The sequence below is a fragment of the Terrapene carolina genome, unplaced genomic scaffold (genome assembly GCF_002925995.2).
Source record: "Terrapene carolina triunguis isolate 2854851 unplaced genomic scaffold, T_m_triunguis-2.0 Scaffold67, whole genome shotgun sequence".
Lineage (NCBI taxonomy): Eukaryota > Metazoa > Chordata > Testudines > Emydidae > Terrapene > Terrapene triunguis.
Genome location: NW_020664418.1, coordinates 39,599,862 through 39,622,144, shown reverse-complemented (window position 1 = coordinate 39,622,144; position 22,283 = coordinate 39,599,862). Strand labels below are relative to the sequence as shown.

Here is a 22,283-nt window from a genome sequence, read left to right as displayed (position 1 = left end):
TTTAGCATACAGACATCTTTTGCAACATGTGCAGGAATGAAATTTCCAGTCTGCTGGGCATAATGTCAGAATCCCGTGTTATGGGGGATCATTTTCCTAAACTCTCCTGAAATTTATGATACTCGCCCAAATTGTAGATTAATTCTGCTTCCCTTGCCTGATGTGAATAGCAAAAAATCATATTCTAAGTTTTGTAAAATGCAGTTCAGTTTGTTTAGAGCCAGGGGAAGGCAGGGATGGGGACAAGTGGTGGAGGAAGGGGGAAACAAGGACTGAGACACGGAGCTGAGCACAGGGGAGGGGAAGGAGGTTGCTCATCTCCCTCTAGTGACTGTCCCATATAAAGGATGCCAACCTACTACTGCTGTGAGTTACCATGTGAGCCTAAGTGACAGGTCTGTGCTGTGGATCTAAAGACTCCAGCAGTGCTACTGATTTTATATATTTTTATATATATATATATAGAGAGAGAGAGAGAGAGAGAGATCAATATGGTTCCACAATATATAATTTGTTTTCTAGGTATGATTAAAAAAAACCACTAGGATATTACATACAAAAAAAGCCTACAGTATAAGAACATTATGGTTGAAAAGTCAAGCAGTCAAAAGTTAGTAAATACCAGAATTAAGGTTTGCCCTCTGCAAACTTAACTTGCCCTCTTGTGCATATGCATAATGATACAGTCTTTACATGATCCACAGGACCCCTGCTTCATTCAGTGCAGAGACTGGACAGTGCTCAGGAAATGAATCAAGCTTGTGTGGTTAGTGTGGCAGCTGTAGGTAGGACTCCTGCCTCATTTGTTGTAGAACTTGGAAGGTGTGTAGTGAATGAGGCTGTGGATTGCAGGAAGAGGAAGGATAGTCTTGTTGTTTAGTCATTCGAATGCCACCCTGCCTCTGCCACAGAGTTCCTTTGTGATGCTAGACAAGTCACTTAAACCAAACTTTTCTAACGTGACCCCTGTGTCCTTCCCTTTCTTGGTGCCTAACTTGAGATCTTGAGGTCTGATTTGCAGAAGTACAACTGAAGTCAGTGGGAGCTCTGTTCTGAAGAGATATAGTGCTATGTTCTCCGAAGAATCAGGCTACAGGCATCTCAAATCAGACACCCACAATTAGTGGACACTTTGACATTACTGCTTCCGTGCCTTAGTTTCCCATCAGTAAAACAGTAAAAAAGAAGAAGAATTGAGTAAACTACTCTAACCTACACTCCATATTCCCCAAATCAGAAGAGTTTGCCCATATTTACCCTTGACTACACTACTGGGAGTAACAATACCTTACCTCATGGGGTGTGTGAAGATCAACTAATGAACATTTGTGAAACACTCAGGTGCTACATTGAAAAGGCCATCGGGAGATCAATGCTTCTCTATACAGAGTAGGGTTTGAATAGTGGAGCCACGCATTGATCAATGAGGATAAAACAGATACTATAGCAGTTCGTTAATGGAGCACCTCTTCTCCTGTGCATCTCCATGTGACCGGAGTGAGCATGTACCATCCCCACCGAGCAACTGAGCACGCTGCAGCCCAGGGCTGCACTGGATTTCCCCTGCTATTGCTCCTCCTGGTACCAGGGGCCGCTGTGGCCATGGGCACAGGAACCCAGAGTAGGAAGATACTCTCTTCTGCGCCCTCCACACTCCCCTGGCAGCAGGGAGAGGAGCCGGGCCTGGGTGCGGTGGGTACGGTGAGCAGGGAGATTGGGATAAGGTTGCAATGAAATATAGAATAGCTCCCCAGCCTGTGAGCACTATCCGTCCTGTGCACTGAATGAGGCATGGATCCTATAGAAACAATAGCATCTGTTCCTGTAACTAGATTACAACATAATGCATGTGCACCATGGAGCCAAATTAAGGTCACATGGGCAACCTTAATTTTGGCATTTTTTTAACTTTTAAGTGCTAGACTTCGCAACTTTAATATTCTTTCAAGGCAGTTTTTGTATGTTAATATAGATGAGCGCCTCTGATTGGAATTCATGGTTGTCCCATGTGCGGGGAGCCCCCTTCTCATCCTGGTTCGCCAAGCCACCGTGCTCTTCTTGTTCAAGGCTTTCGCTCCTGTCTTTAAATCATAAGCTGTTGGAGGCAAGGACTGTGTTCACCGTGCTGAGCACATTGCTACATTTAACAGCTAGCCACTACAATTATGTATACTGTTCCCTCAGTGATCCTTTTGGCTTTAATACACTTAGCTATCTAGCAATATCAGAACTATATCAGGATTATTGTCTCCCTATTTTACTTCTTATTGAAAATATTTCTCCATATTTGATTGCATACCTTGTGATGGCTTGGACTGTATCACCATGCTGAAGATAATGCTGCTTGTAGATACCCAGGGCACTGTATCTGGGATCTAAGCTGTTCTGAGGGAACTTGGAATGGTGTTACTGCGTGATTAAAATAAGGTGTCTGTGGATATACACAACCCTTTATTTATGTTGGGCGGGAAAAATTAAACCTCTCTCTTTTTCTTTCAGATACAAAAAGGGATGCTTCAGGCACACGATACCTCTTCGTTACCCACAGTAATTATGAGAAACAAGAGTAAGAAGCCTTCCCTTCCCTCTTTTCTGGTGTAGCTCCCTAAAAGTTGCTATTTTTCATTGTATTCAGTATAATCTTTTACCATCGTGTTCAACTGTTATCCATTTCAATACGATGAAAGATAAAACATTTTAGGATGCAGAAGTAAAGTGATTATATCCTGTGTGATAAGCAACGTTTGGGATTTTAGAGGCATTGCTCATGTTGTGCAAATGGTTGGCCCAGTTCTGTGGTACCCATATAAGCTTATGCAGATACAAGCTATGGAAGAAAGAGGCCATGTTTTCCGTATTGGAGACAGTATTTTTAATGATCCAGTTCTTTTCTGTTGGTTACACAATGCAATGGAGCTAGAATTTGGCTGTAGCTGGCCAGCTGAGAATTCTCCTGGAGTGAGTGAACTCTCAGCTGGAAAGAAGACATCAGAGGTGTTACCTGGGTTATTCATAAACTGGGAGAATGTTTAAAACAACATTGAACTGAGTGTTTTGTTCAACGGGGAAGTTAAAATGGAAGGGGTAATTCCAAACTGGGCCATTTCAGTGAGCTGCTCTTGTCAGATGGACCAGCAGCACCACTGTGGGAAACAGGAAGGCTGACCAGGGAAAGAAAAAAGAGAGAGTGAGATGCAGGGGCTAGTGATGATGCGGAGAGATGACCAAGCCCTTCTACATAACTGGAGGGTCTTTCTCTCTGCATTGTGTGAACTGATGGATAGTCAGAAACTCAGTCCTAAGAGGGGTCAGGGCAAATCGAGGGTTGGAAGAGCTCAAAGGAGGTGATAAGAGCACCAAGACGAGTTGCTGTAAGTGACTGTTTCAGTCATTTTGTAATAAAGTTCTGCTCAGCTTCCCATGAGAGTATTCCACCCAACCCTCCCTTCCAGCAGGCAGTACAGTGAGGGGTCAAAGATCTTTCCTTCCCCCACCAGGAAAGCCCAGTGTTCCGTCTGGTGCTCTGCTCACCACTTCCCTGCACAGGAACACAAGCGAACAATTGAACAGTCTCACAGAAGATGATGACTGATCATTTACCTTGTTCGTTTTTTCCTATATTGCCGTAGAAGTTATTTATACATAAGAATACTGTGTCTTAAGAGTTTGGAACTGCCCAGATAGGTCAAACAAATATAAATTACGTTGTTCAGTGTAGGCTCCAGACTTACCTGGGGACTACTTCTGAAGTCTTACTCAGGCAGAACTACTCAAGTGCATGAAAATTATGTCCTGAGCAGGGATTTCAGGAATGGGCCCTGTGTTAATAAACCAGTAAAGACAGAGAATGAGGCTAGATTTCAATGGAGCTATAACAATTGATACCAGCTGAAGATCTGCCCCTGATTATTTCTAAGCAAAGAGGAAGTGGATTGTTAGAACCTTGCTTGGTCGAGTCATCATAATGAGTTTAGCAAGGAGTTTGGATGGTGTTTCTTATCAGATATTTGGCATTTCTCTTCTAGCCTCACAACCTAAGGAGCGCCCTCGGTCTGCAATACTTGCCCCTGATGAAAACACAGTAACCTCAATATTCAATAACAGGAGATCACAGCAGACCACAACACTTTCAAAAAGCGTCTCAATACAGAACATTGCAGGGTAAGCCTGTGTGTGTACAGTATGCATAGTGTAAGCAACCTACATTATTCCCCACATTTCATTAGGAATTACATTTATGGGTGTGTCACATATATTCTATCACCACATATGCAGAAAGACAAATACTATATACTGTCTGAGGAAAGGGTCAAGATGCAGTTGCTGTGGGAACTATAACTTCAAATTTCCTGTGTGTTGGGAATTAAAATTTTCAACAGTTTGCATGTAATGCAGCCATTCAGAACTCAAGCTGCTAAAAGCTCCATACCATCACACATCATCATGCGTTTTGTCTTTATGTATAAAATAATTACATACACACGTGGAGTGCTGCTATACATAAAGATCATTCCATGATCATTAATTCTCTCTTCCATTTTCCCTAACACCAGTGATTTTAGAAAACCCTGTTGGATGTGTGTTTGCAGAGCTGTGAAGGGGAAAATTATCAAAAGGCTCAGCTTAGAAAAACATCCACAAGATTAACTGCTTATCCAAATGTTATATGAATTTCATTCAGCTAGAACTTTGCATGTACAGACTCTTGAAAGATTTCCAATATTCCTCAGCATTAGCTGAGCTGGAAAAACAGTACCTTGAAAATAAGGCATTGGAATGGCAATGCAAAAATGAAAAGTAATTAAATTAAGTTTACCAAACTCTTTCAGACCTCAAATATTCACTTCAGGTTTTAGGGAAATGATTATTTCAGTTAGAAATGTAGATGATCCCGTTTGTTGAGCCCTAATTTGTAGTTATTAGCACTATATATAAAGTATATAAATACATGCGCACACAACACATATACCTGTGCATAATTGGCAACATTTAGTGCAGCTTTCAGTTTTATTTAAAATTATATTTGTTTTATGTACTTTAAAAAGTGATTGATTTTGAGTTTTGGAGTCCTGAATGGGGTTCTGCATTTCCTTTTTTCTGCAGAGTTGGTAATGATGAAAGCATAATACAGACTTGGAAATTCCTGTCACAGTCAACAGACTCTTTACATAAAATCAGCCGAGTGAATGAATCCACGGAGTCGCTAACTGATGAGGGTAAGAGATCCCAATGTATTTGTACAAACATAGATGCATCCCCAGCAAATGGATGGTCTCAACATTGATTTTTAGAAACACTAAATCCTTTAGAAGTGTTTTGATATCAGATTTGTTTTCTTTGCTGGAAGATTGAAGCTTATTTACATAAGAGAAAGTATAAAGAGAGACAAAAAAGCAAGGCCCCATATAGTAATTTCTTTATAGGCTAGAGCATTTTAGCATATTCTGAGTGGAGGGGAAAATATATGAAGCATTTCATTTACATTTGAGTTATGTGGGCGGTGTTTATAGCTCAGAGGTACACCTTCCTCCCCATCTTTCATGCTTTGTCTGTTCTTCCAATCTATTTGTACATCTACATATCCCTATATATTTTACTTTTTTCATATTGGCGGGTTCAAAATATAGTTTAATTTTTTTTCAGTTAAATTTACGAATCCAATGTACATCAAACCAAAAAATGAAGTTATTTTTTAAGCAAGGAGTGCTCTAGGGTATAACTAGTCCTTAAATGTTTTATATCTTAGCCGACGTTGGCCTGAAAAGTACAACATGGTTTTAATTCATTAGGAACTGAACAGAGGACATGATGACAGAGAAATTTCCAAATTGCCAGGAATTCTCACGTGTCCAGGCAACAAATGAACAATTTCTTTCTAAAATGTACATAATCTTCAGTTCCGGGCACATCGATTATTGCTTTCTAAGCTTGAAAATACAGATTTCACAACACGCTCCTTAACGGTTCTGTTAATTTACTGAAGTAAACAAAGGAGGGTAAATTGCATATTAATTACCATGCAATTACATGGTAGATAACTGGTTCTTGCTTGACTTGTAAACAAGAGTTCAGTATACATGATAATTGTGGACTTTAGCAAGTAACCTATAAAAGTAGTTTGCGTTGTTTCTTACTTACTCAGTAAAATTCGACATAATTGTTTCCATGTCAGTAAAGGAGAGTGGATATGATTGTGGCATTCAGAACAAAGCCTAAATCTGTAGACTAGGCAATGGGAATTTCAAATGGGACCAGATATCTGTTTATGCTGCTTTTATGCAGGTGCAGACATGAATGAAGGACAGCTCATGGGGGACTTTGAGATGGACTCCAAGCAGCTGGAGGCAGAATCCTGGAGTCAAGTAGTGGACAGCAAGTTTTTGCGGCAGCAAAAGAAGGATATCGTCAAACGGCAAGATGTCATATATGGTGAGATGTTTATTGGTTAAAGAGAAGTGATCTAATTTAGTTCGTAGAAACCTCTAGGTTTGGATGGTCTGTTCATATTTTTTAGTTTGTGACTGATTTGGAAACTTTAAGTCAAAGGGAGTTTGCCATTGACTTCACTGGGGCCAGAATTTCACTCTTGGTGTTTACTGGAAATGAAGACCTCCAATGCCATCTTAGTAAGCTTTGGAATTCTGGATTTCACTTACCTTGAACCATCCAAACAAATTGCAACTCCTGGTTTGTCTGGTGATGACCTTTATACACAGTTACTCATGAGTACAGAGTAGTCAATTACTTGTATTAGCATCTTCTCCCCCTTGATATAAGAGTCCTCTTTTGCTACACAAAAAAATAACTATATTGAGAGGAGCAACATGGTGTTTTGGTATTATCATCTGTCTGCAGTGTTCAAATTCTAGCATAATGGTCCTCAAACTTTTTACCTCACCCCCCCCCCGCCCCCCTTGCCCTCTGCCCTCCTCCCCCCCAGCTGCGGTTGGGAGCCAGGTGCCGAGGCTGGGGCCAGGTCTGTGGCTGGGAGCAGAGCCGCAGCTGGGCTGGGACCGGGAGCAGAGCCGCAGCCGGTCCAGGGGCTGGGGCTGGGGCTGAGAGCTGGGGCCAGAGCAGGGTGGGGTTGCACTCCCTCCTCCCCTGTGTGGGGCTGGCCCAGGCCCCACTTCATGGTCTACCCCTCTCGAACGTTCCTCCGTGCCCTCCCTAGAGGGACAGGTCCCACAGTTTGGGGGCCGGTGTTCTAGCAGTAATGAGAGCGAGCACTTGTTCATATAAACAGAGTATGGGGAGGGCTGATCCACCCCCAAGCTATGCCCTACCACGCACTTTGAAAAGAAAAAATGTTTTCACATTGATAATCTAATTAGTAACTATTAAGAGGCAAAAAAAGAATGAAACTGGTATATACCAATGGTATTGGGAAGCCCAAAGTGTTGCATTTAATGTATTACAGGCTGTTTTCCCCTGAGTTCACATGTATAAATCCCAGTAACACTAGTGCAAGTAACACACACATCAGAATGGGGAATTATGACCCCATAGCACTTCATTACATTGTTAGCTTCTATGAGCCCTTCTAACCAGCTAGATCTGGTAAGTGCCTTTCCTTGGCTTAGCAGTGCCAAGTACTCTGGGTTGATACAGCGCCTCGTCCTAGAAGATAGTAAAAATTCTCATGTGCTTCCTGTGTTGGACCTGTCCTTGTCTCATGCAGAGCTGATGCAGACAGAGATGCATCACGTCCGCACTCTGAAGATCATGAGTGATGTGTACAGCAGGGGGATGATGCAGGAGTTGCAGTTTGAACAGCAAATGGTGGAAAAGGTCTTTCCTTGCCTGGATGACTTGCTGAACATCCACAACCAGTTCTTCCAGCGCATTCTGGAGAGGAAGAAAGAGTCCTTGGTGGAAAAAAGTGAAAAGAACTTTGTTATCAAGAGGATAGGAGACATCCTGGTGAATCAGGTGAGTGGTGAGACACCCCTGCGTGCTCTGAGCACAAGACTGCAAGCCAGGAACTCCTGAATTACAATTCTCTCTCTTAGGGCAGGTCTACACTTAAAAGGCTGCGTTGGTGCAGCTGCTGTGCTTTAGCACTTTAATGAAGATGCTCTACACTGACGGGAGAGCTCTCTGCTGTCAGTGTAGTTAATCCACCTGAGCAAGAGGCGGTAGCTACATCAGCAGGAGACGCCCTCCCACTGACGTAGCACTGACTACACCAGTGCTTAGGTCGGTATGGATTTTTCACACCCCTGAGCGACACACACCTCTACCCCGATAGAACGCTGTCCTCGGGAGCCAAAAAATCTTACAGTGTTATAGGTGATACCGTGTTATATCAAACTTGCTTTGATCTACCAGAGTGTGCAGCCCCGCCCCCCCGGAGTGCTGCTTTACTGTGTTATATCCGAATTTTTGTTATATCATAGAATATCAGGGTTGGAAGGGACCTCAGGAGGTCATCTAGTCCAACCCCCTGCTCAAAGCAGGACCAATCCCCAGGCAGATTTTTGCCCCAGATCCCTAAGTGGCCCCCTCAAGGATTGAACTCACAGCCCTGGGTTTAGCAGGCCAATCGGGTCGTGTTATATCGAGGTAGAGGTGTAGTTATTTATACTGAAGTAGTTCTGTAGTATAGACCTGCCCTTATGCTGTCTTACTGGTGGCCTAAGGTGAGTCGCATCACCTCTTTGGGTATGTCTACCCAGCAAAGAAAAACCCGTGTCTGGCCCGTGCCAGCCGACTCCGGCTTGTGGGGCTCAGGCTGCGGGGCTGATTCATTGCTGTGTAGACTTCTGGGCTCCAGCCCAAGCCCAATGGGATGGGAGGGCCCCAGAGCTCAGGTTCCAGCCCGAGCCTGGAAGTCAACACAGCAATGGAACAGCACCGCAAGTCAGAGTCGGCTGGCACAGGCCAGCCGTGGGTTTTTCTTTGCTGCGTAGACATCTCCTTTGTGCCTCCGCTTCCCTACTTATACAATAGAGATGACAATAATTGTGCATCTTTGTAAAGGGCTTTGAGCTTTTCAGGTGAAAGGCTTGATGTCAGGTTTGATGCCTGCTTTGTTTGTTTATGCCACATGGGCAGAAAAGCATCAGCGCTGGTTACAGTACAGTCTGTAGTTTATTGCACTAAGCTTGGAAGCAGGGAACCTGGATTCCATTTCCTGGGTCTGCTGCAGATTTGCTCTGTGACTCGGGGCAAGCCGCTTCACACCTCTGTGGTTCTTCTCTCCCCCCACCCCCCCTTTCTCCATCTTGTCTCTTTGGAGTGCCAGCTCTTTGTGGTAGGGTCTCTCACTCTGGGTTTATACAGTGCCTAGTCTCCATTCTGAAAATTCCATAGATTTAGTTTTTTAAAAGCTACACTTTGGGCTAGATTTATACTGACAGTGTAGCCGTCCTTTTCAATAACAGACGGTGCGTGATGCCAAGTGATTGATCCCAAGAACTCAGTGTGGGGGCTATAAGTTTGTTCATGTCTTGCAGTTTTCTGGTGAGAATGGGGAGAGAATGAAGAAAACTTACGGCAAATTCTGCGGGCACCACAACGAGGCTGTAAATTATTTCAAAGACCTGCAGTCAAAAGAGAAGCGGTTTCAGGCATTCATCAAGGTAGGAACTGGTGGGGGATTTGTTGCTGACCCCCGCAGCGTGTGCACACTGCACGTTGGCATGTCTTGGCGAACGCTCCATCGGCAGCATTTTAATTTATGTCTTGTCTTTTTAGAAAAAAATGAGCAGCACGGTGGTGAGGCGCCTGGGGATTCCTGAGTGCATCTTACTAGTAACTCAAAGGATCACAAAGTATCCCGTGATATTACAAAGAATATTACAGTATACCAAAGGTAGAGCCTGTTTCTTTTCCTAACCACGTTTGTTTCCTCTGTATCTTTCTCCAGGACCTTTCCCAGTAAAACTGCCCAACTCAAAATCAGCCAGCCAGCCCAGTGTTTAGTGCCCAGCACTGCTGTAATTAGAGACCTGGGTTTCATTTCCTTCATCAGGGTTTCAAACCTCAGGCTAGACAGGCCTGAGAGTGTTGCAAAGATACAGCACACAGCCTCTGTAGAAGTGAAGTGCCTTGGTATGCTCATCATTACAGCAATCTCTAGCTAATTATGGAGCAACATGCATAGACTCCTGTCTTGTCCACTTTGGATAGTGGCTGCGATACAGGGCCTTGGAGAAGGGGATGGCAAAATAAGGAAGAATAAGATTCTCAGATCTCCAAGAGGATTGACACTCTCCCTTTGAACCTTTCTTCCATCCCAGGAATCCTACATTACCATACTTTTAAATACTGTATTCAAAGAACTTGGCCTCGAATATGAGTCTATATGGGTGATTTGTGATCAAGTGGTTACGGGTGATAAGTCCTCAATCAACTCTCTAGGGTATTTCTCTGTGTCACACAAGCACCTTTCTGATTCTGCATGATCAACCCATCAGGAGTGGCCACGGAATCTTAACACCTGAGGAGATCAGGGGTTATGATGGTAGAAACATGTGGGAGTAGTCTGCATAGCACATGCTTGCGATGTTCCTGGTTTCTCTCAGTCTCTCACTTAGAGAGCAAAAAGGCTCAGTTTACAGTTTAATCTCACCTGCTATCTGCTAGTGCACTCTGTTTAATCTCTCTGGAAGCCTTTTATTAGGTGAGGATGAGGTGTGGTTTATCTGTGCCACTCCATTTAAGATGGAGTAAACTCCAGAGGTGTTTTTTGTATGATTTCACCTACAAAATCCTCTGGAGAGTGATGTATATGTAATGCTTTTTATCAGCGGGTGTGCATCCTACAGATACATCAGCTGACGTAGATTAGCCAAGGAATGGCAGAGACTGACCACTGTGTCTTTATAATCATTAATGTTCTGTAATTCATACCTTTCAAAAGTTTTCAGATATTGTGTTTGTTTCTTATAAAATAAATTTATGTTCAGAAGGGACAATCTTGTTGGCCATTATCCTCCTTATACATAGTCGTCTGTCCCATTGGCGTGGTTTATAGAAGTGTGAGTGAGGGTCTCTGGAGTGTGAAAGAATTTATTTCACAAATGTGTCACTTCATCAAGACCCAAAGAGATGAGAATTTTGCCACTACGAGGGTGGATCATTAATCCAGACCCTTAAAACTTTTATTGCAACTTTACTGAGTGTTCCGAATAGAATCTGGTATTCAAAAATGGCTGCACCTGATTTGCTCGCATAAACAGCTGTATGCACATGCATAATGGATGCATGCCCATTTTTATATATGCAGTCAGGTAGCCATGCACTTGGCAGAGGCTGAAAATGGGGTTCTTATTTACGTTGTCCTAGTTTGCCATAGCTCATGCAGAGTATATTTCCTATGGTTCCCCTTTACTGTATAGGTGTCTATTTAAGGTTTGTGACAAACTTTTCATGTCTTCTAAATGAAACTTGTCTTGGGAAGACAGTTAAAAATAGCGCATCCATGTGCTGTAGCGTTTGATGACTCAGTGGTAAGGGAAAGGGGAGAAGTAAGAAGTTAGGTTCTGCATACTCACAGTAAGGGTGAACTGAAATTGAAGTCTCTCTCTCACTCCTTAAGAAAACGAAGTGGAACATCAAGACTTGACCCAGTCACTAAACCTGGTTAAAGATGTGATTGCTGCGGTCAATAGCAAAGTCAGCAACTATGAAAAGAAAACACGTCTTACTGAGATCTACACCCGGACGGACAGCAAATCCATCATGAGGATGAAGAGCGGCCAGATGTTTGCCAGGGAGGACTTGAGACGTAGGAAACTCATCCGAGATGGGCCTGTCTCACTGAAGCACACAGCTGGGAGACTGAAAGGTGAGAAAATCCTACAGATCATGCACCCAAAGGATGTACCCTTCCTGTCTCCAGATGATGGCAGGGTTCATCCATCTTGCGACCTGCGACTTCATTCCCTTTCCTTTAGCTTGGTGGTTCCTCTGCCTTTTACACAGGGTTTCTTCTGAAATCGCTGGTCCATTTATTATTCATATTATTTTATTGATTTTTCTGTTTCTGGAAAGGTGCTGTCAAAGTAAAAACCATGAAAAATCCTTCCCTGTGCTCCTAGTAACACCCTAGATTACTGCCACAAATATTTCTGTTACTGCTCACCATTGATGCCGCTTGTTTATTTACCTTCCAAGCTTTGCCCAGCAAGCTAAGTGATGGGTGTGATGGTGAATCCCATGTTTGTACACTGCGGTTTCATACCCATCCATTGGCTCTAGGAAATATGCACACTGAATGTGAAACGCAACCATTGCAGTTCCCAGTTTGGCTGCCCAGGAGCAGCACGACATTTCTATTACTCGGAAGTTCCCCAGAGCTGCTCAGCAGACCCAGCATTGCATTACCTGTTACACGGAAGTAAGTCTCCACATTGGGGGCCCGCACTATTTTACTCAGAAATTTCTGAGGCTGCTGCTCCAAACCATTACTGCTTTTCTGTTTCCCGAACGTCCCTGCAACTGTTGTATTCTCTATTACATGCACATTACAGACGAGGCGTAGCCAAATTTACTAGCCCTCCGAGCCGCATACGATAATCTTCAGAAGTTCGAGAGCCAGGCCTGCCTGCTGGGGCTCGGGGCTTCTGCCCTGTGGCTGGGTGGTGGCGCTAGGGGCTTCTGCCCAGCAGGCGCCTCCCTTGGGACAGAAGTCCTGAGCCCCAGCAGGTGCATCCCGGGGACTGAAGCCCCGAGCCCCCACTCTCTGCAGGACAGAAGCCCCATAAAAGAGCCACATGCTGGTTGCTGGAACTCTTGAACTGATTTTCATTCACTAATGTAAGTAAAAGAAATGTTAAGGCATTTAGCCCCCAACTCATCAAAGCATTGGGCTTAATTGCTTTGCTGAACTGGGGCCTGAAATCTTTCAAGTGAACTTTGAGATAGGAATCATGTTAGTCATTCTCTCACCCACAAGCAGAAGCTTGCGAGCTGCCTATGCTGTACTCCACCCCCTTCAGAAACGTTGGGCTTGTTTTCGCTCTCCACCAATATCAGGCGTATAATCTTGGTACTTGGGGCTTCAGTGGAGTTTGGCCATCTTTCTCTGGTGTGTGTAGAACAGATATGATGCATGGAAAGTTACCATGTTATGTTCCAAAGAATGTCTTGTTTGCAGAGATGGAAGTAGAAGGATTTTTACCAGTGCATCCCTCCATAGTCTGTGCCATCGGAGGATAATTTAGATTCCAAATATATGATATGATCTGTTCTGAGGGAAAGTTTAAAGATGGTTTCTAGGTTCCTAGTAGGGCTGTCAAGCGATTAAAAAAATTAATTGTGATTAATCGCGCTGTTAAACAACAATAGAATACCATTTATTTCAAATATTTTTGGATGTTTATTACATTTTCAAATATATAATTTCAATTACAACACAAAATACCAAGTGTATAGTGCTCACTTTATATTTATTTTTGATTACAAATAGTTGCACTGTAAAAAACAAAAAAATAGTATTTTTCAGTTCACTTCATACAAGTCCTGTAGTGCAATCTCTTTATCATGAAAGTTGAACGTACAAATGTAGAATTATGTACAAAAAAACCTGCATTCAAAAATAAAACAATGCAAAACTTTAGAGCCAACAAGTCCGCTCAGTCCTACTTCTTGGTCAGCTAGTCACTCAGACAAACAAGGTTGTTTACAATTTGCAGGAGATAATGCTGCCTGCTTCTTGTGTACAATGTCACCTGAAAGTGAGAACAGGAGTTCACATGGCATTATTGTATCTGGCGTTGTAAGATATTTACGTGCCAGATGCGCTAAAGATTCATATGTCCCTTCATGCTTCAACCACCATTCCAGAGGACATGCATCCATGCAGATGATGGGTTCTGCTTGATAACGATCCAAAGCAAAGCGGACTGACGCATGTTCATTTTCATCATCTGAGTCAGATGCCACCAGCAGAAGGTTGATTTTCTATTTTGGTGGTTTGGGTTCTGTAGTTTCTGCATCTGAGTGTTGCTCTTTTAAGACTTCTGAAAGCATGCTCTAAACCTCATCCCTCTCAGATTTTGGACTGCACTGAGAATAGCAAAATATAAATGACTCTTTCCTCGTTATCACATTTAAATAAAAGTTGGGGAATCAAACTGGTTGAGACAATTTAAACTAAAACAGTTTGGCTAAAATTAAACAGCATTCAGAGTATACAGTTAAAATAAAAGAAATTTGTTTCCCCTACCATTTTCCTCTCTCTATAATTAACACTGCCAGTGCTTCTCTGCTGGATGAACAGTACCACCAAGTTGCTGCAAAATGCTTCAGAGTTAGGGAAAACAGCCTGCTTTCTGCTCAGCTCAGCCTGTCCCAACCCACCGAATGCACATAGGGCAGCTGCTTTGCAAAAGGCTAACTACTTGCCCTCATGAAGTCTGAGTCCAGCAACAGGGAACCTATTGAGCAAACCCAAAACTACCACACCCAATTCCAGAAACTTCTGAGTGTGGAAAGCTAATTGTGACCCAGACACAACTCATTCCTACCCACCCACAATAGATCTCTTAAAGAGATATCTCCCTATTTGGCCTGTGGGTTACACTTTATGAGAACTCTCAATTAGCATAGGTTATATTATGCATTTCCCATAGAAATAATGGCTCCCACTACCAGAGCCAATAGCTAGCCAGTTGAGATGAGTCAGAAGTTCCAGATGGGAAAGCATCCAAAAGTTTAGAACCTGCTTGTCCTAACTTCTGGGATTTGGAACTGGAGCCAGGAGAAACACAGGAATAGCTTTCCTTGACGTATTTTGGTCTTTCCTCCTCTGCACCAAAAGCAGAAAGTGCAGCTGGAAATAAAAACAAACCAAAGTAAAACAAATCTTACCTGAACTTTTACAAACCTCTAAAGAGGTTTGGGTTTGGTTTGAGACTTCGGCAAAAGTTTGGTTCGTATTTGATCTGAAAGGGATCTTGTTCCTTCAAAAAGCCTGGAAGGAATTACGCAGGGGATGAGTTAGCTTTTGAGTTTACCTCATCTGTATATCACAAGGTCTCGTAGTGTATTACACAGAAACTCTTTGTGCGGTGGGGCTTGGGTGGGGCATCGCACTCAATACTTACTATGTAATCTTGTGATGTATCATGAGGCAACTTGGAAGGTAGCATGTGTATTTTGGGGAAATATCCTTGCTCTGATTCAGAATTTTATATTCATCCTCTTTGCATTTCTTTCTTTTCTCCTTCTTGAGTCAGATTCTCCCCTCTGAGGCACACCCGTTTGGCTCCTCATGAATTCAGAGAGAGCCATATACATCTGTGGGCAGAGTCAACATTAGCTGCTGAAGTTAAAGTGCCTGGGGAAGGAATTGCCGCTGACAAGTGTTGTTAAAAGATAATTTGCACCAATCATGAGAGGAGAGCAATAAAACCAAACAGATATTTTGCTTGAGGATAAAAATATAGATTATCTAAATGGATAGGGTGTATGTTCAGTGAACATCCCTTGCTTCCACTTCCCCAATCTTCCATGACTCTCAGAGGGCTTGTGGTTTGGAAAAGAACATCCCAGCAAAGACCGAGTAGATACGATTCCCTCCAACTCCTTTCAGTGGTGATTTTACATTGCCCAGAGGAGTCGCTATAGAGATAGAGGCCATTCTCTTTCCAGAGGCTGAGTATATTGCCTCTGCAATGCTTACAGTTCCTACTAACTAGGAAGCAAAACACACCAAACAGCAGACTAATCCACTTTCTTAGGGTAGCCCGAATTATCACTCTTATGCTCACCAGGAGCTCTAGAATGCATGGCATTGCTAAATAAAAGGTATTGGTAGGCACTAGAACCAGTGATTGACATAGATAGATATTTGATGGTTAAACCTTGGTGTTTTTTCTCTGTTGTAGAGGTCCAGGCTGTCCTCCTCTCAGATATGCTGATATTTCTTCAGGAAAAGGACCAGAAGTATGTCTTTGCCTCATTGGTAAGGCTTTGGTGTTTTCTCTTCCTTTCTTTTACATAGATGATCCGTGGTATGAATTTAGCAATGAAAGCATTTCACTGCCTGCTACATTCCTTAGTTTTTATTGGACAGGTCGCTTTGCATGTAACAGTTCTGTTTCCTTAGCAGACTCCATTATTTTCTATTGAAAACATGTCTTAATTTCCCCCCTCCCACTCGGTGATTTCTACAGTGATTTTGAACATTTGGTAATTGGCTCTGAAAATAAGCCTGTCATTGGATACATTTATTCTTCATCAGCCTGTGCAAATCCTGCTCACTTAGGAGGGAAGAATGTGAACTGTGTACAAATGAATCCCAGCAGACAAGACAGACCTAATAAATCAATCTAAAAAGCAAAAAGCACAGGAATAAAAGCCTACTGCTGCAATAAAGTTCGAGAAGCTCACAAGGCAGTATGCTATAGGAATATATTTGTCATGGACCAGTTCATGTAAACAAAAACAGGAGCTTTCAGAGAAAGTCCTAGATGAAAGAGACAGACGATGAGACATGCTGACCTGATGGGAAAAAAAATGCCAGTGCCCCCAAACTAGTGAATAGCTACGGGTCTGGCAGGGATGCATCTTTCATACATGCTTCAAAGAGGAGACTTTCTCTGTTCCTCTTGTTCTTCCCATTCACTGAGCCACATTTCCAAACCCCCCGCTGCCAGCGCAGGGCATTTCCTAACTCTTCAGCTGGCTGTGGTGCACACAAGGGTCATGCTGGCAAACCTCTGCTAAAGCACACCCCCTCCCAAAAAAAACCAAACCCTGTGGTTCTGTAAAGACCACAAATGAGCCCATTGGACTATGCATGCCACAGGTGGGAAGAGAAGCTTTCAGTGCTAACAGAGAGATTACACAGAGATCTTACAGTGACCCTAACAGCTCATTGCACATAATCTTCCGTGGAATCCTTGATGCAACAGTCTCACACAAACGTCCGTAGCGGGAGTCGGCTTTAAGCTACAGAGAACAGGAAGGATTTTGGTGAGATGTGAAGAGAGGATGTGATGCAAGGGTTCCGAGGGAGGGAGAGCAAAGGCAGTGACAGTGAAACAGGGACCAGCAAGCCATACCGAAAGTGGTGATGTGGGATAAAGAGTCCAGGAATAGAGAGCACAGACAGCAGGATGTGAGATCAAAGCAAGTTCTTGGAGAGTCTGGAAAACCACAAAGGCAATTTTTAATTGTATCCAGGGACAGCTGAGGGCAGTTCTTCCTGAATAGTCAGAGAAAGGTGACACCAGCGTTCTGGGCTCAGTGAAATAAATTACTCTCAGAATATACATGTCGGGTGAGGCCAGCACTTCTTTTGTCATGTAGTTGCTAAAGGTGCTCATGAGTAGGAAGGAGGTGTGACTGCAGGTATTAGGAGCTTTTGAGCACTTATTGTCAGCCTAAAGCTTTGGTGCTTTTTGTCTGTCTTCTCACCAATCTTCTCTCATCTGAAGGACCAGAGATCCACTGTAATCTCTCTGAAGAAACTGATTGTACGAGAAGTGGCCCATGAGGAAAAGGGTTTATTCCTAATTACCACCGTAGTGAAAGATCCAGAGATGGTAGAAGTCCATGCCAGCTCCAAGGAGGAACGCAATAGCTGGATACAAATAATTCAGGACACAATTAACACCATGTAAGTTAACACGCTATTCGTTTGGTTTAGATGTTTCTCACATGCTTTGTCATGGTAGTAATTGAGGTGTATCTCTCATGCAGGGACAAAGACGAAGATGAAGGAATCCCTAGTGAATCAGAACTGGAAAAGAGAGTGTTGGACACCAAAGCCAGAGAATTAAAAGGTAAGGCTGCTGGGGCTCAGAGAATCGTCGAGTGAAGTTTTGGTAACCTAATGTTGAGTTTTGTGAAACTTTTCCATTCCTGATTTTAACCATGATTTTTCACAGAAGATAGAAGCCTGCACTTTGCAAACAATTAAAATCCTTGTTTGAAAGTCAGTCTGTCGTGGGTTGTAAGTCTGCCAGGGGCCAGTACCATGGAAAGCTCTGAATCTCCAAAGTTTCAAATTCTGGTCCAAATCTAGAGCCCCCAGTTTTCAGTTGGGCTTGAAAGTTGACAGAATGAGTTCTCCCCTCCTCATTGGGACTAAAACAGAACTGCAGCGGAAGTGAAACAACAACGTGCCCTTCAGTACAGGGAGATGACTTCCCATGGGGTGATGGTCTCCACTGGTGCCTTCAGAAAAGGCTCTTATAACTCTGATGCAGTACATGTGAGGCACAGGCAGATAGTTGATATGTCAGGTACTCTACTTCTCTTTTGCCTCTATTAGTCAATAGTTCTAGTTCTTTTCAGGTGCCAGCGGCTTTCAGCTGTGAAGAAAATGAATTTTGTGGGCTAGACCAGCATGGTCTAGGAGTGGCAAGATGTTTGGGAGAGGATTAGGGTTTGGGTCCCCGTCTCTCAGCCCCTAGATGTACAGAGAGAGCTGCTGCTGTAATCTCCACCAGCCGGGGCTTGGAGCTACATTCACTGGTTCTTCAGAGAGCCCTCCTCACTAGGGGATTGACCCAACATTAAGGGTGTTTTGGTTGTGGAAAGAGGAGTAAAGAGTGAAGAAAGATACCTATTCAGTACTGTCTCCTCTGCTGCATCATGGGTCGAGCAGATAATATGTGGCTTTGCAAGTCTCGCTAGCACAGTTACTTTACTGCACTGTAAAAGCTAAGATGCCATTCAGGTGGGAGCATTGTCACAGGATAGCTGTTTCCTGCTAACAGATAACTACTGTCCCCAGGATGAGATGTGTCGTTTTGAAGCAGGCGCCTTCTGGGACAGAGCTCTGCTGTGCTGACTTTATTTCTGAGACACCAAATGGCCAACGTAGCTGCAGAAATTCTGTTTGCTGGCTGTAGTTGCAGCACAGGTGCAGGGGTGTGTATTTAAATGCGAAGTAAAAAAGCCAACAAGCAGGGCAGAGAGCACAAGGGTGCCCGATCCTGGATTAATGCAAGTACTGCAGCATGGCTGGCAAGTTACTCCTGCCTACGAGTAGACGTGAGGCCAAAGAAATGAGTGCGAAGCATAGTGCCTTGGTACCACAAAGAGGAGGACTGTGCCTAGTGCCTACCTATGTTTTCACCCTCAAGTAGCTTCCCCTCAGGTCTGAGATGTAAAAAAAGGTCAAAAGCCAAGTGAATACAATCACCTGGGAAGTGCAGTGATCCTCTAGGACTGTTATCCTGCAGTGTTTGCACCATTGTGTGTATGAATTTATATTGAAAACTGAGCATTGAGCAGCCTGCGTACTAGAAATGCGATATTGCTGAGAACCCCAGCTCTCTGGGGGTTCGGAAATGTTTCATTGTGGGCATTAGCCCCAAACCGTTTAGAATGTGTTATTTTTTTACTGGTGATTGACTCTGGTATTTGCTGCTTAGAGTAAATATGGTCACACTGTGTCTAAACCTAGATGGTCTGAAATGAGGTTATGACCCCCAGCGTGTCTCAAATGCATCTGTGAGAGTGACACCTCATCGATCTGCATTACATTCATGCCTCCCAACTTCATTTGGAGAAACAAAGTTTGACTCCATGGGGACTGCTCCTTGTGAGAGCATATAGCTAGGCTTGGAAGGAGTCATTTTTTATTGGTGAATGTTGGTAAATGTCCATGTCACTCTACACACACCCAAAAAATTGTCCATCAATAAACATCTAAATCTGCAGCTAGGTGAAGTAAGGAAAGTGCTGCTTGAGAACTTAGAGTTTGATTTGAAGATATTTACTTTGTATATTTTCGACATGTGATGTTGACAATTTGTGTTTTAATGGTTATAAAGCGTCAACTTTTTGAATCTCATCATCTACTGTCATTAAATAATTCTCTGACACTCCCTATTGTCTGACACTGCTCCCCCGCCCCCCGGTAACTTCCTGCAACAGTGAAAATTTAAATCAATAAAAATGGGAAAAGCCCTAATTTCCTGCAACTGTATACATTTAAATAGATGAAAATTGAAAAAAAAAATGCTTAAAAATAAGTGTTGATATTATCCATCAAAATTATAAAAAAAAAAATAAAAGTCTGCCAAGCCTGCTTATACACTCCAGTATCCTGGCACCAACATGGCAGCGACAACACTGAAAGGCCTAAATGTAGCTATTCAGATTGTAAGCAGCACACAATTCCTGCTATTCTTTGATTTACCACATGATGGGGCCCATGTCACAGGGATTATTCGGTTTCCTTAGGGTCGCAGTGTTTTCTGTTTTAAATTTGTTTTCCCCTGGTCACCCACAGAACAGCTTCAGCAGAAAGATCAGCAGATCCTAGCGCTGCTGGAGGAAAAGGAGAAGATTTTCCGGGATATCACGGACTGTAGCATGCAAGAGGATGGCTCGGTCTCCAGAGTGCTGTTCAGGTCCAATACGGAGGAGGCACAAAAAGGGGAGACCATTATGAAAAGTGCAATAAACGAGGGTAAACAAACCAAACGGTCCCATTAATTACAGTGTCCAAAACAACAGTGTGGGGTTGAATCCATGAGTGCTCAAATGCCACCTTCAGGAGAATGACCCTTCTCTGATAATGAATAAACAGTAATAATAATATTGAACATAAGGAAAGACAAAGTCCCATCCCCCGATAGTAAAGCATGGGAGACAGACAAGGCTCACAAATTCAGGAAAGGAAGGGGATGATAATGATCGGTGAGAAGAAAGCAGTAGAAGTATCTGGGAGTCTTCATGCTGCTAACCTAGTACGGGGAGCCAACCCTACACAGAGTTTGAGCTGTGTCAGGGCAGTGCAAAAATGAACTTTCATCCCGTTGCCCACCACACACTGGTCTGTGTTCTGTGCGACTCAGTTACACCCCCGGATCTGGTCCTTTGTTTGAAACATGGGCCAGGCTATCTTTGGTTACACTCCCCTCCTGGCACATAATGGAATATGACGGCTAGGCTAAACGGACTTCCATACCACAGCAAGAGTCTATGGGTCTGGTATCCACAAGAGGCACTTGAGTCTTTTGGAAAATCCACAAGTAGATGTAGCCCACTTTCCCTTAGTAAATTACACAGCAGGCTGAAGTTAGAAATCCTGCCTTTGCGCAAGAATGTACCAAGAACATTTGCCAAGGGGGAAGAGGGTGATGGGAAGCACGTGCAAGACTCAGTGTGTTTGAGTTATGGCCTGACGTACCATTATATTTTTGCAGGTGGAGCACCTGCACCTCTCTTATTCCATCATGGTCTCCTATAAATCCATTAACTCTTTATACAAACAAGTGTGTACATTTTACTGACCTGACACCTCTAAGCCAGAAGAAAAAACACGCTAGTCAGTAAATACCGAGGATATTTTTTAATGGACCTTTTTTTCCTATGGCTTTTTATCCTTTCAGTTGAATATTTGCAAAGCTTGATCAGTAGAAGTCTAGGGAGTGCACTTGGGGCTGCTGACCTGCTGCCAAACTCTGAGCAAGAAGGGGGAGTCGGCCCCATCTCCCTTCCTAGAAGAGCAGAAACTTTTGGAGGATTTGACAGTCATCAGATGAATGCATCCAAGTGTAAGTATTTCTGTGCATTGTGCATGCATGTATGTATGTATTAATAATACCTTATACCTGGTTGGCAGCTACCTGACAAGGAACTCAAAGCACTTATATATCTAAATGAATTTAGCTTCCCAACCCTCCCTGTCAGATTGGTAAATACCACTGTACCCATTTGACAGATGGGGAAGGTGCAGCATATAATCGTGGGATGACTTGGCCCAGGTTACTGGAAGTCGATGACTGAGCGGGGAATAGATGCCAGCTCTCCTGACTTCTAGTCCTGTGCTTTCCCCTCAAACCATCCTTCCTTCTTTACACACAAAGTACTTGTACACTTTTGCCTTACTTATGTATTTGTTTCTTTCACTTCCGCTTCAGTGCTTCTATATTTGCAGCCCTCTTCCTTTATCTCCAGTGGGCTACCACCTCCCAGCCTGAGAGCCAACTGAGGTCCTAGCTGCAGTCTGACACCACCTTTCCTTCTCCCTCCCTGCGCTCTCTGCACACATGTGAACCGAACACAATCGAGCATGTCAACCCCACGGTGAATTTAGTCTCCCACAGCCGAACGAATGAGTAGTTAGTTTGGCAGCACAGTTCACTGCTTCCCAACTCGCTGTTTGTCTACAGCAGGCTCCAGGGATTTCCATACCCCCCAGAACTCAGCCCTGTGTGCTCTCTCCTACCCTCCCACCCCAACTGTGGTAAGCTGTGCTATGCTAGCATCACTGTCTCAGCACCGGGCTCCCCCACCCCCTTTCCAGCCTTGCTGTTTCTGCACTACAGGGTAAGCTTAAGCGCCAAACAATCTGCTGTGTGCCGTAT

General features: G+C 43.5%; 1 protein-coding gene across 1 annotated transcript in view; it reads left to right on the top strand.

Moving 5' to 3' along the window:
- The window catches only part of AKAP13 (A-kinase anchoring protein 13), a 108,346-nt gene that overhangs the window by 74,135 nt on the left and 11,928 nt on the right, over positions 1–22,283 (top strand). The window contains exons 10-22 of the mRNA XM_026648462.2: positions 2,500–2,566; positions 4,026–4,161; positions 5,104–5,216; positions 6,283–6,429; positions 7,679–7,929; positions 9,456–9,581; positions 9,697–9,814; positions 11,543–11,791; positions 15,837–15,913; positions 17,391–17,572; positions 17,656–17,738; positions 20,201–20,380; positions 21,306–21,470. Of these exons, the coding sequence (XP_026504247.1) occupies positions 2,500–2,566; positions 4,026–4,161; positions 5,104–5,216; positions 6,283–6,429; positions 7,679–7,929; positions 9,456–9,581; positions 9,697–9,814; positions 11,543–11,791; positions 15,837–15,913; positions 17,391–17,572; positions 17,656–17,738; positions 20,201–20,380; positions 21,306–21,470 (1,894 nt within the window). The remainder of the gene's footprint in view (positions 1–2,499; positions 2,567–4,025; positions 4,162–5,103; positions 5,217–6,282; positions 6,430–7,678; positions 7,930–9,455; positions 9,582–9,696; positions 9,815–11,542; positions 11,792–15,836; positions 15,914–17,390; positions 17,573–17,655; positions 17,739–20,200; positions 20,381–21,305; positions 21,471–22,283) is intronic.